Consider the following 13,234-nt stretch of genomic DNA (forward strand, 5'->3'; position numbering starts at 1 on the left):
AACGCGTTACTGCCCATCTCTGGTGAGAACGGGTGTGGGTCTCAATCAGCCAAGGTTTTGGGTGAACCCATTGTGAGATCTAGCCCCACCCTATCATGTGATTTCCTGTGATCAAATGTCCCAGGATGTGAGTGGGCGTTAAGACGTCCATGTCCCTCTTCAAACAACTTAAAGAAGTCCAGACGCTTTTCTTTCCAAGCTCCTTCAACAACATCATTCATAGAACAGCTTCCAGCTTCTTTTGCTCGGCTACAGTTTGGATGGATTTGCAGATGCAACAAGACTAAAATGGTTAGGGTCAGGAGGTCAAAGGTCAGAGCTCCTGTGGGTCTGAGGGCGGCCTCACGCTGGAGAAGGATGAAGGAGTCTGACCTGAGCCAGTGTTTGACATGAACACATCAGCACTGCTGTCAGTGAGCCTAACGACAGCCGTTAGCATCATTTCAGTGTTTCAGTCATAAAAACACTTCCTGTCTCTGTGGTGGTTACAGTGACATCATGCAGTTTGTGCTTTGACCTCCAGAGGGCGACAAATCAGCACAGACAGAGAGCTCCATTCAAACTTTGCTGCCATCAGGAATAATTCTTCAAATATAATCATCAGTGTTTGAGCAGTTATGATATCAGGGACAATCTAGACATGTGTGACAATACTGAACATGTCACATGACACACCTCAAACATCATGTGATCCACTCTCAGTCTGCACTTTCATTCATGACTTCAACAGGTTGAAATGAGCTTTGAAGAAACATCAGTTCAGTGCTGAAACATTTAAACGCTGCAGGAAGAACAACAACAAAGTGATGACGGATATTTGTGCTTCAAACAGGAAAACCAGCAGAAATAAATCACAGCCTGCCAGAGGTTTGGAGTTTCCGAGGTGCAACTGAACGCAGCACAGTGTTCCAATGCTCCTGATTGTCCGCAAACGTCTCTTTGGGTGTTTCCTTCCTGCTCAAAGTTTACTGTCACTTCCTGAACTTCGTGGAGTGGAGCTTGTTGTTGGTGTGTGAAGAAACTGTAAGTTTGCTTTGTTTCCTCCTTTAACAGTTTGTCTTTAGGAACTTTACTGTTTGTTCAGCTCGTGTTTGATTTCTTCACACAACAAACTGTGTGTGTTTGTATTTCCGGTCTCTCCATTAAAGTCAGTGTGTAATGTTTCCTGGCTAACATCAGCTGTGTGCAGCTTAGTTCAGCACAAATCTGCCGCTCCATAGTTCACGGTAACGGACTCACAGCTGGACCAACGAGGCCGAGTGTGTCCGCCACTCTGAGCTACGTTCGTGTTTGTGTACTTGTAGTTTGTACTTTGAGTTCACTCAGAGCCCACAGAGGACGCAGCGTACGTGATGACGTCACAGCCCTTTACCTCCTTTACTGTCACTGTGATTAATATTTACACAAGAGACACCTGCAGAGCTCTGACGCTAAGCTAGCACACAGCATGCTAACACTAAGCTAACCTAGAACCCAGAGTGAGGTTAAAGCTGAGTAAACACTGACCCCAGACCAGCACCGTGATAAAGTGAGCTGCTGCTGCTGAACTTGAACAGGTAACAAAGTGATGAGCAGTCAGGCTGCAGGTTTCTACCTGTTCATGTTTCTACAGTAGAATCACTTTGAAGTGTCTTTGTGCTGTTTCATCTTTGATTTGTGTTCATAAACACTCAGAGAAACATCACGTGACCTCATCAGGATCTGTGTTGGTGTGTGGGGCTGTACCTCAGCTTTATGTTGTTACATGCTCATTTGTTCATTTTACACAGTAACATCAAAGTAATGTTATGAGGAGTAATGAAGTAACGTACTCCATTACTTTTAATTAAAGTGTTCTGTGTAATATGTGTAATAATGACTGTTTTGAGTAATGACCAACACTGATCACAACAAAGAGGAAATGCCTCCAACATGCACAAACATTTGAGCCACAACATGCAGTTAATGTGCACAAATGTCTTTGATATGCTGCTCAGTGATGGTGGTGACTGTCAGAGCAGAGCTACTGAGAATCAATAAGTAATATCAATGATGGGATCAGAATCACTAAATTCTTCTCATCCCTGTCAGTATCATACATGTGCTGTATAATGTGATAAATGTAGAGGTGCTGGCTGTTCTCTCACTCTGCTGTTTAGCTGTAAAGGACGCCTCCCTGCCTTTGTCTCATTCATGACCTTTAATAGTCTCTTCTAACATGCAGAGATCTGTATGATCTGTTTCATAGAGTCTAACCAGCCTGTACAGGTAACAACAACAGTCACTGCATCACTGACACACAAACGTCATCTCTGTCAATAACAACATTCATACATGGAATAAAAACACATCAGTGGATCATTGCTGGAGCTGATGTTTGTGCTCCTGGTGCAAAGGCTCTCAGTTTCCTCCTTGAAATAACATCAGTGGTGGGTCAGCGACATGCTTTCTTTCCCTCTCAGGTTTAAATATCTGGGACTCTCCACCGTTTGGTTTTAGAGCTGAAGAAGCTTCTCAGATGAAACGTCTTCCAGAAACTTAAAGACGTCTCTTTTCTCTCCAAGCTCCTTAGATCACATGACCTGGATGACTGAACCTACAGACATATTGACCTGGTTTCATGGTCACATGACGGGTCAGAGGTCAGCGACTGTAACTCAGTTCCTCCTGTTAATGTGAACTCACTGAGTGTTTGTGGTTTACCTCTCAGACTGACTGAAGATGATGATGGAGGAAGAGGAGGACAGAGCAGAGTCTGCAGGGTCCAGCTGTCCGTCTGTGAGGAGTGACGGGTCCAAAGGTCCAAATCCAGACTTCAGTGGTGAACCTGGAGCAACGAGGTCAGAGAGCTGTGATGACTCCTTTACATGTTTGTGTTTCCTGGATAAATATGACCTGAAACATCCTCAGATTGTTACAAAGATTCATTAAAAAGAAAACAATGAAAGAGAAAAGATCCAAATGTTCGACTTGGTCATTTGCTGTTTGAGGACAGTGATGCTCATATCTGTGGGGAAAGTGTGACCTGAGTGGGTTCATGTTTGTCTTTAAAGAACAGAGCTGCTCTGATTCTCTTTGTGTCTGATCTGTTAAACAGTCTGAGAGGTCACACAGAGACCCAGCAGCTAAAGCCTGGATCATACTGGCTGCTGTTACTCCATCAGGACAACACTGAACCACAGTGGTGTGGATGTAGTGGATAAATCCCACCATACTGATGCTCAGAGTTAACCACAGGGAACAAAACCAGATGTTACCTTCAGATTGTGACCTTTGGAGTGGACGATGCAGATTTCAATAGAGAATAAATGTTGTTGTTTTTCAGCTGTGAAGAAAGAATCTAATTTTCTGAACTGAAGAATTTATGATGCTGGAAACAACATGGAGACTATAACACAACATTTCCACTGTGTTCATAGAATGAATGTAAAACTGTCAGACATTCATTAAATATGCAAAATGTCTACAGAAGCATCAGAGGGTCAGACGTGAAGCACTCAGTGATTTTGATCAAATGACTCATCAGTTATTGATCTGTACTACACTGATCTACCACGTTAGTAAAGCTGGTGTTCTGGTGGTGGAGGGAGACTCGGATCATGTTCTGGTTTTGGAGCAGTGTTCTGCTGATGGTTCAGTTTGATGAGCTTCTTCAAAATCATCCCTGACATCACCACTGAAAGGACGTCCATGAAAACAGACTGAAAATTACTGATATGTTCACAATCTGAGAGTTTAAAACTTGACAGACTTGATTCAGATGAAGTTATTTGAGCAGAAACTCCTGGATCTTTATCCTGTGTTGATCTAATCCTTCATGGTTCCTCCACAGAGTGGACCAGCAGAGCTCAGAGGTTCCCAGTGGTCAGTCTGCCCAGCAGCATCAAACACAGCTGGACTCCATATTTATGGTCTGTACATGTACAACAACTACTGTTACATCTGTTCTGTTCACAGTCATCTCCATGCTGCTCTTTGTAGACCAGTGGATCGTCAGTGTGTCCAACATGGATCTGATGTTTGGCTCCATGATTTCAGTCTGATTGGCTCATTCATAAATATTCTGTTCCAGCTGCTGGAGGACAACATCATCACTTTTGTGAAGAACGAGCTGAAGAAGATCCAGAAGGTTCTGAGTCCAGATTACCCAGAATGCTTAGAGAGTCAGAGGAGCAGCAGCAGAGAGGCATTTGTGAAGATCACAGTGGACTTCCTGAGGAGAATGAAGCAGGAGGAGCTGGCTGACCGTCTGCAGAGCAGTAAGAGGATTTATCTAAAGATTTAAGCTGCTGGATAAATGAACATTTTCCAGAGATGGAAGATGGAGCAACATGTTTTAAAGATTAGTTCTTTTTGGAATTGAGTGTTTATTTTTCTTCTCATTCAGAGCTTCAAGCTGCAGTTTGTCATCGTAACCTTAAATCCACCCTGAAGAAGAAGTTCCAGTGTGTGTTTGAGGGCATCGCTAAAGCAGGAAACCCAACCCTCCTGAATCAGATCTACACAGAGCTCTACATCACAGAGGGAGGGACTGCAGAGGTCAATGATGAACATGAGGTCAGACAGATTGAAACAGCATCCAGGAAACCAGACAGACCAGAAACAACAATCAGACAAGAAGACATCTTTAAAGCCTCACCTGGAAGAGACGAACCAATCAGAACAGTGCTGACAAAGGGAGTGGCTGGCATTGGGAAAACAGTCTTAACACAGAAACACAGCCTGGACTGGGCTGAAGACAAAGCCAACCAGGACATCCAGTTCATATTTCCATTCACTTTCAGAGAGCTGAATGTGCTGAAAGAGGAAAAGTTCAGCTTGGTGGGACTTGTTCATCACTTCTTTACTGAAACCAAAGAAGCAGGAATCTGCAGCTTTGAAGACTTCCAGGTTGTGTTCATCTTTGATGGTCTGGATGAGTGTCGACTTCCTCTGGACTTCCACAAAACTACAATCCTAACTGACCCTAGAAAGTCCACCTCAGTGGATGTGCTGCTGATAAACCTCATCAGGGGGAAACTGCTTCCCTCTGCTCGCCTCTGGATAACCACACGACCTGCAGCAGCCAATCAGATCCCTCCTGACTGTGTTGGCATGGTGACAGAGGTCAGAGGGTTCACTGACCCACAGAAGGAGGAGTACTTCAGGAAGAGATTCAGAGATGAGGAGCAGGCCAGCAGGATCATCTCCCACATCAAGACATCACGAAGCCTCCACATCATGTGCCACATCCCAGTCTTCTGCTGGATCACTGCTACAGTTCTGGAGGATGTGCTGGAAACCAGAGAGGGAGGACAGCTGCCCAACACCCTGACTGAGATGTACATCCACTTCCTGGTGGTTCAGGCCAAAGTGAAGAAGGTCAAGTATGATGGAGGAGCTGAGACAGATCCACACTGGAGTCCAGAGAGCAGGAAGATGATGGAGTCTCTGGGAAAACTGGCTTTTGATCAGCTGCAGAAAGGAAACCTGATCTTCTATGAATCAGACCTGACAGAGTGTGGCATCGATATCAGAGCAGCCTCAGTGTACTCAGGAGTGTTCACACAGATCTTTAAAGAGGAGAGAGGACTGTACCAGGACAAGGTGTTCTGCTTCATCCATCTGAGTGTTCAGGAGTTTCTGGCTGCTCTTCATGTCCATCTGACCTTCATCAACTCTGGACTCAATCTGCTGGAACAACAACAAACAACCTCTACATGGTCTAAACTATTTAACAAACTAAAATTTCAATCTCTCCACCAGAGTGCTGTGAACAAGGCCTTACAGAGTCCAAATGGACACCTGGACTTGTTCCTCCGCTTCCTCCTGGGTCTTTCACTGCAGACTAATCAGAGTCTCCTACGAGGTCTGCTGACACAGACAGGAAGCAGCTCACAGTACAATAAGAAAACAGTTCAGTACATCAAGGAGAAGCTCAGTAAGAATCTGTCTGCAGAGAAAAGCATCAATCTGATCCACTGTCTGAATGAACTGAATGATCGTTCTCTAGTGGAGGAGATCCAACAGTCCCTGAGATCAGGAAGTCTCTCCACAGATAAACTGTCTCCTGCTCTGTGGTCAGCTCTGGTCTTCATCTTACTGTCATCAGAAGAAGATCTGGATGTGTTTGACCTGAAGAAATACTCTGCTTCAGAGGAGGCTCTTCTGAGGCTGCTGCCAGTGGTCAAAGCCTCCAACAAAGCTCTGTGAGTACATTTGTACTCATGTCTTTACTTTTAACATCCAACTGTGTCAGTAATTTATTTCACCAGGTTTTCTCTCTTTGTATGAATTTGTAAAGTTTTGGGATTTCTCCAATACAACTGTGACCTCTTTGATGCCTCCAGAACTCGGTGTACTCGAGACGCTGGATTCACCATAAACTCTGATCATCACCGCTGCTGTTATGTTATCAGTCTGTTTAAACACTTAGGCTGCATGTGCCTGATGTTGTGATACTTTATATTCACATGCATGCTCCTAGATACATTTCTACTGCAGGTCTATTTTTAGTCACAAATGTTGGTGAAACACTTGCTTTTACATGCATGGTGGGTCCTGCATTAAAGAAAGCATTTGAATTACTCAGTGAATCCTGGCAGCCAGAGAAACATCCTTAGTTCCACTTTAAACTAAACTCTGCTTCGGTCTTCCACAGTGTGTTTGTTGTTTCTTTGTTGTTGTTGGCCTGCTCTCTCCTCTCACTCCAATCTGGTTGCAGCAGATGTTTGTCCCTCCCTGAACCTGCAGACTTGGGTGCAGCACCTCAGTTCATCTTCAGTCTGAAACCAGCTGTTGTAGCTATATCCCCTCAAGCACACCTTCCCTGGTTATCTCTGCTGTGGTTGCTATAAAATTTAATCTTGATTTAAAAAAAAGAACAAAAAACTTCAAGTCAGACTTGATGCCATTTGTTGGCAGCATGGTGCCTGTTTGTCTTTGATGATAAACTGCAGCACAGTCTAAAGCAAACCTTCTGACTTTATTGACTTTATGCATGTATATATTCTTCCTGTTCACCTTGGACACACAACAGCTCTCTGTTTGTTGTGATTGGATCTAGAACAGCCAACATATCCTAATCTAGATGATTTCTAAGGTGGTATCTGGGAGGAAAAGTTAAGAATCAGCTTGGATGGCCTGTACTGTATGATGGCCTTGGTTGCACCACATTGATAGCCATGCAGGGTGGTTCACTCCTTGGGCAAGAAGACCGAGGAGTGAGCCACCCTTGGTCAAAGCTTGGTCATTCAAGCTCACTGTTTTCCCCTTGTTGGTTGATGATAGTATTTTTTTTTTTACCTGACTTATAGTCATCATTGTCTTCAAATTAACTCACACACTGCTGACTGCTGTAGCTTACCTGGCTGAGCAGGTCACCCATGTACTGAAGGTTAGAGTTGTGACTCCAGGGCCTGGTTTGAGTCTGCCCAAGACCATTTCCTGTGTGTTATTCTCCTCACTTCTCCCTCCCTTCCTGTCTTCTTTGTCCTGTACAGTGAAGACAAAAGGCCTCGAGTTCTGAAAACTCTTCCCCTTCATCATCTTCCATCTCTCTCATCTAAAATCTCCAGTATTCTCTGAGTAGAGAATCTTTTCACAATCTTGAATGATAAGGATCCAAGTGGGTAAAGTTAGTTATTTGTTGTGTTCCTATTTGCAGCTGGGATAGATTAATAAAAACTATCGGCTGCCCAAATTACATCCAGTTTAGAAGACAAACATTGAGTGAAGTGTTTGTTTCATCATCCTTCACAACTCATCAACCAGGTGTCACAAACTGCAGCAGAACAGTACAAAGCATGTCATACTGGATGGCTGCAACAACCAGAGTTTTACCTACCTTTGGTATTTCTTGACAGTATGAGCGTAATATTTACTGAACAGAGTCGTCTTCTGTAATCTTTTCAGATTCAGATTCAGAACACTGTATTTAATTTCAAAGGGCAATTAGGATACTGAGCTTTCCAACCATACATACAATACACAAACATCACATTGGGGAGACAGGTCAGGCTAGGTAGCTGGCCGGTCAGCCGCTAGAGCAGCGACCCGGAACCAAACAGCAGAAAATGCACAACATCAGGAAAGATGAGGAGAAAAAAGAACTCCTCCCAGACTGAGCTCCAACAGGGAGATCAGTTTGAGAACAGACAAAAAAAATGACCTTAGTGCAGAGCACATGAAAACTCTTAATGCGCCATAGAAACACATGACAAGCAACAGGGATGGGTAAAAGGTGAGAGACAGCCGGTGTAGACAGCGCATCCGGGCCTGCAGCATTTGCGCTGGTCCCCTCGACCCACCGTCTGCACCGGGAGGGGATAAGCATGCTTAGGATGGGAAGGAATTATGTTGCTCTTTGTTGTTTGCTGTCTCCTCTGTTTGTTTTTTTTGTTTGTTTTTTTTTTTTCTCCATACAGGTGACCCAGGAGTTCTTTTTTTTTTTCTCTCTCTTCCCCCCCCTTCTCACCGTCTCTTCTCCCCTTTGGTTTTCTTTCTTTCTCTCCCCCTCTTTCTCTCATTCATTCCCCCTGTCCTATTTATTAAAAAAAAAAAAAAAAAAAATGACAAAGGATGAACTGAAGCTCTGCCATCACGTAATGTCGCATACTGCTGTTTCTGATGTCATTTAGAGAAAAAAAAAAAAAGGATGGGAAGGAACAGTCTAAACACCGTCTGTTATCAGGGTGAGATTTGTTATGTTCAGCTCCAGCCTTGAGACCACAGCTGGCGCCGGTATGTTAGCCGCATGAGATGATGGTGGCTTTCTTTGGTGCGAACAACTGCATGTCAGTTTCACAGCTGATCTAACAGTCCGTCACTCGTCTCTCAATCTCCCGTTGGAGAGCCACGAGCTTCTCCGAGAGGTTATCGGTTTTGCGCTCAAAGAACAAAGTCTGAGAACTCACGACCGCCATGAGCTTCTTCAAGATCTTATCCGTGCTGCGTTCAATGAGCCCATTTTGAGAAGTCACGACCCGTCCCATTGTTTCAGCCACAGCGGGCAGCCTTGTGGGGGTTTGAACAGCTGATTCCGCTTTCTTTAATCTTCAATAAGCCAGGGCCAAGCCAGCTCAGATCAGCAAGAACCCTTTGCTGCTGTGAATGTCCGTGCTGCTATATTTCAGGATCAGGCTCTAAATGTACAAATGGATCTGAGAAGATTTCCAATCATGTTTCTATTAGATTTACAGTTTGTTTTCATGTCTTCTGACTCAGAAGGTGGAGCAGGTGGAGCTTACAAGGAGTAAGTGCTGCTATAGAAGAAGAGTTGTGTTTTAATGAAGCTATTTAGTTAACCAATAATTGTATTGCATGCTGGCATTAAAAATGTTTCATTTGACTGATTTAATTGTTTGTTTGTTTTCTTCCAGACTGAGTGGCTGTAACCTCTCAGAGAGAAGCTGTGATGCTCTGTCCTCAGTTCTCAACTCCCAGTCCTCTAGTCTGAAAGAGCTGGACCTGAGTAACAATGACCTGCGGGATTCAGGAGTGAAGCTTCTGTCTGCTGCACTGCAGAGTCCACATTGTACACTGGAAACTCTCAGGTCAGGATCCAAACATATCATTAAATGATATTATTGTACAAACAACCAAGCTTTATAGAATTGGCAGGTGAACTTTTCTTTATCTTTGGATTGCTTAGGAGATTCTTAATTACTGTCTGAACATTTTTTACAGTCACATATTTTGTTTTAATGGTCAAACAGAATTATTGTTCAGTTCAATGAGCAGGTAGCTGTGAGATTCATAATAATGAGGTATATTTGTATTAAAGATGACTAAACTTGAACAGTAGCTGTGAGTTACTGTGTTTGCTCATGTGTGCTGATGTTGTGAGTAATTTAAAGCTGAAGTAAACTTGTAATGAGTTTGATAGAGTTTCTGAAGTAAGTGTACTTGGAGACATTTATGTGTTTACTAAAGTCCAGGAGCAGGAGGCTGTGTGTAGCATAGAGGAACCCAGACCTCAGCTTTGTCTCCTGGTTTCTGTTGCTGCTGTTACAGTTTCCCCTCATTGTTCCTTCAACAGTCTCCTCACTGTAACAAATCAAAGTGTTACTGTATAGATTCACGTCTGAATGTTGCCATGTGCTATTAAAACTGAAAGCGATGTTTCATACACCCACGTGGTTCAGTCACACAGTAACTGATGGTAAATAATGTTTGTGTTGAGCACATCGTACAGGTCAGCTGCTCCACAGAGATCTCAGGTTTACATGCTGGAACAGTTTGTGATCATGAAGGATAAACCTCACTTCCTCTTTGTTTCATACAGATGTGACATGAACAATAACACGTTCATGAAATCCTTTTAGGAACACAAACACTATTGTAGCTGGAGAATATATTTAAATGTAGGACAATGTAGGGGATCATAAACGACAGTAATAACTAACCACCACCTCACCATTTGGGTTGGTAGCTGCATGTTGATTGATGAAGTCATTTTCTTCTTCCTCCATTTATACCTTATTAACATCAGATTAAAAGCTGCACAGAGACAGGCCCTGGACATGTTTAGCCTAGCTTAGTACAAGGACTGGACATGGGGGAAACGGCTCTCATCACTGGATCGAAACATGAAAACAAATCTGAAGTAAAGTTTTGTTGAAGTGAACTGTGGTGGTGCCCAATGTTCCCTCTAAGCTGCGCTCGTGCAACTGCGCACTGCTGGCACGTCTCTGCAGACAGAAAATCTGTGTTGCACACAAAAAAAAAATCAAATCTCAATTGAAATTAAAATTAAATCTTTAACAATTCTGTTTTGCAGTGTTAGTCAGTGACTGGCTGCTCCCATATGGGATTAGAACGATGCCACCTTATCCCGTAGTCCAGCCAATCACGCGATTCACATTCGTATATACGCAGCTAATCAACGTTGCTGACAGGCTATGACAGCGTCCTTATGTGCCGACACCGGTGTTATAGCGAGCAAAGTGGCTGATGATGAGGTGAAGCCACGTTAATGACAACGTGTACAACCATTGGAGATGTGAGCAGGACAGACGGAGCAACTGAGGGAAAAAGTGTGGACTTTATACCAGTTTTTAAATTGTGTTGATCGGCCACGTAAAACCAGAGTTATGATAAAAATATCTGCAATGTTTGGTTTTCTTCCTGAATAGTATTGTTGTTTATAACAACGATAGTATTCAGTATTTATTGCAACAAACTTTGTTGTTTGCAAAACTCAGTTACTTTTTTGAAGAAGTAACTATATAATTAATTGTCCAACATTGGTCATTATTTACTGTATTTTGCAGACAGAGTTACAGACTCTCTCCCAGACCACAGACTCATAATACAAGTCAGAGCTTTATAAAAATAGAACAAATAAAGTTGTGTTTTCAAAATTGGAGTTCAAGTTATTTTTACTTCATATAGTGTTAACATGCTACAGGTCATGAACAAGGTTGTTTTTAATTTTCATTGTAAGTGGGCTAAAGCAGTTAATTAAAAGTAGTCTAACATCAATGTAAATGCTGTAATTTGATTACTTTAATAAACCATGTAACTTGGATGGATAAGATGCTGGCGTGACCACAGTGCACACGTCTGCTGTTGCTCACAGTGGTCCAAGGGACGCTCAGGGAGTTTGTGTGTTCGCTCAGACACATGAAACATTAGAGGGAACATTGGCGGTGACTGGCAGGGAAAAGGGGAATGATAAGACTTACTGTAAATATAATTATGTATGTATGTATGTATTGAAAAAGGAACAACTAAAATGTTCCAGCTGAAAAATGAAATCAGTTTCAGTTTATGAGCTCTGTTTGTTTTCTTTACAATTCCAACCTTTTATTTTGAAATGAGCTGCTCATTCCTGTTTAGAGTTGATGAGCTGATGTGGGTGAGAGGACTCAGGCAGCCTGACAGAGTTGATGTCCAGGTCTTCCCTGCTTGTCCTGATACACATAAACATGAGTATCCTTGCAGGTCAGATCTCATCAGTCACACCTGTTAGTGCAGCTCTCCTCTAGATTGTAGTGCTTGTAAAACTAGGATGATTTTAGGAGCCTGGACCGCAGATCTAAGGGAAGATATGACTTGGAAAGACTAAACCAACCTATTAGAGGTGTTCGCACTAACATAGATAAATACTCAGATTTACACCTTTAGTGTCTCACAAAGGGTTGAAAAGTGAATGTGCACAGAGAGGTTGGTGGTGAGACGGGCACTTCCAGCACTGTAGATGTGTTCCAGCTCAGTGTTCATGGAAATAATCCGGAGAGCAGGATTCCTTGATGAATGTCACATCTTCTTAAAGTTATAATCCACAGGGAAAACTGTGAAACTGTCGATCTGATATCTACTCAACCAATCAGGTGTTTACATGTCCTTCACTGATCTCCAGCCCCACCTTATTATCAGTTTCTCTCTCTTTTACATCTGAATTATCTTCACTTCACATTTCAGTCAGTTCAGATTTCATTAGCACGTTCACTTTAGCATAATCCATTTTAATCCAAACACCTTTCTCTTTAAACTCTGTTTGTCAGTCACAGTATATCCAGTACAATCCTCTTTTTCACTGCGTCACACACATTCAGAGATCAGAGTGTCCTGTGTGTGCTCTCATTCACTCACACTCACTCTCATATGGCTGAAGTCTGTTTGTACACAGGCTGTCAGCTGGCCTGAGTTCGGCCTGTCTCTAAAATCATTATTTTATTACTTTTATTCTGATTCATCAAAGCCAAACTCAAACATATTTATATTTACTGATTATGTTCTCATCAATAATTAACAGTCAGTACATTCAGATATGAATCATAATTCAGTGTTTAACATATTATCACAGATGGACTGCACAGGAGATCTCCTTTATGAAGAAACTGTGAAAGTTTGTCCAACAGTGGGAAACATTTCAGAGAACATCTCAGAGAATATCTGTGAAGCAGAAACTAAACATAATAATAGAAGAAAAGCCAAATAATGATCCAAATCCTGCTCTGAGACTATCAGACAGTAAAGGCTTCCAAAGACTGCTCACCTCTCAGACTTACTTAAAGATGCTGGTGCTGTCCACAGATCAGCTGACCTGCTGGGTCTCCATGATCAGCTTTGTTTCTTGGAGATAAAGGCTGAAGCCTTTAGAGCTTCAGTTCTCCAGAGCAGCAGGATGTCTGAGGTCCGCAGAAACACAAAAACACAGCAGCTAAAAATAATTGTTCAAAGAAAACGAGGTGGGAGCTGCTGATTCCTGAGCTTTGATACTGGATTAGCTTCAGTAGTTATTCCAATCACTGCTGTAGGAGCTACATTT

At 42.7% G+C, this 13,234-nt stretch overlaps 1 protein-coding gene across 1 annotated transcript in view; it reads left to right on the forward strand.

The window, feature by feature from the left end:
• Positions 1-2,700: 2,700 nt before the first annotated feature.
• The window catches only part of LOC146672533 (protein NLRC3-like), a 37,791-nt gene continuing 27,257 nt past the window's right edge, over positions 2,701-13,234 (forward strand). Inside the window, exons 1-5 of the mRNA XM_085401348.1 lie at positions 2,701-2,819; positions 3,812-3,890; positions 4,052-4,238; positions 4,367-6,167; positions 9,339-9,512. Of these exons, the coding sequence (XP_085257474.1) occupies positions 2,701-2,819; positions 3,812-3,890; positions 4,052-4,238; positions 4,367-6,167; positions 9,339-9,512 (2,360 nt within the window). The remainder of the gene's footprint in view (positions 2,820-3,811; positions 3,891-4,051; positions 4,239-4,366; positions 6,168-9,338; positions 9,513-13,234) is intronic.

This window comes from Rhamphochromis longiceps, linkage group LG3 (genome assembly GCF_057381845.1).
Source record: "Rhamphochromis longiceps isolate RC_006_pf linkage group LG3, R_longiceps_female_GT1.1, whole genome shotgun sequence".
In the NCBI taxonomy this organism is placed as follows: Eukaryota; Metazoa; Chordata; class Actinopteri; order Cichliformes; family Cichlidae; genus Rhamphochromis; species Rhamphochromis longiceps.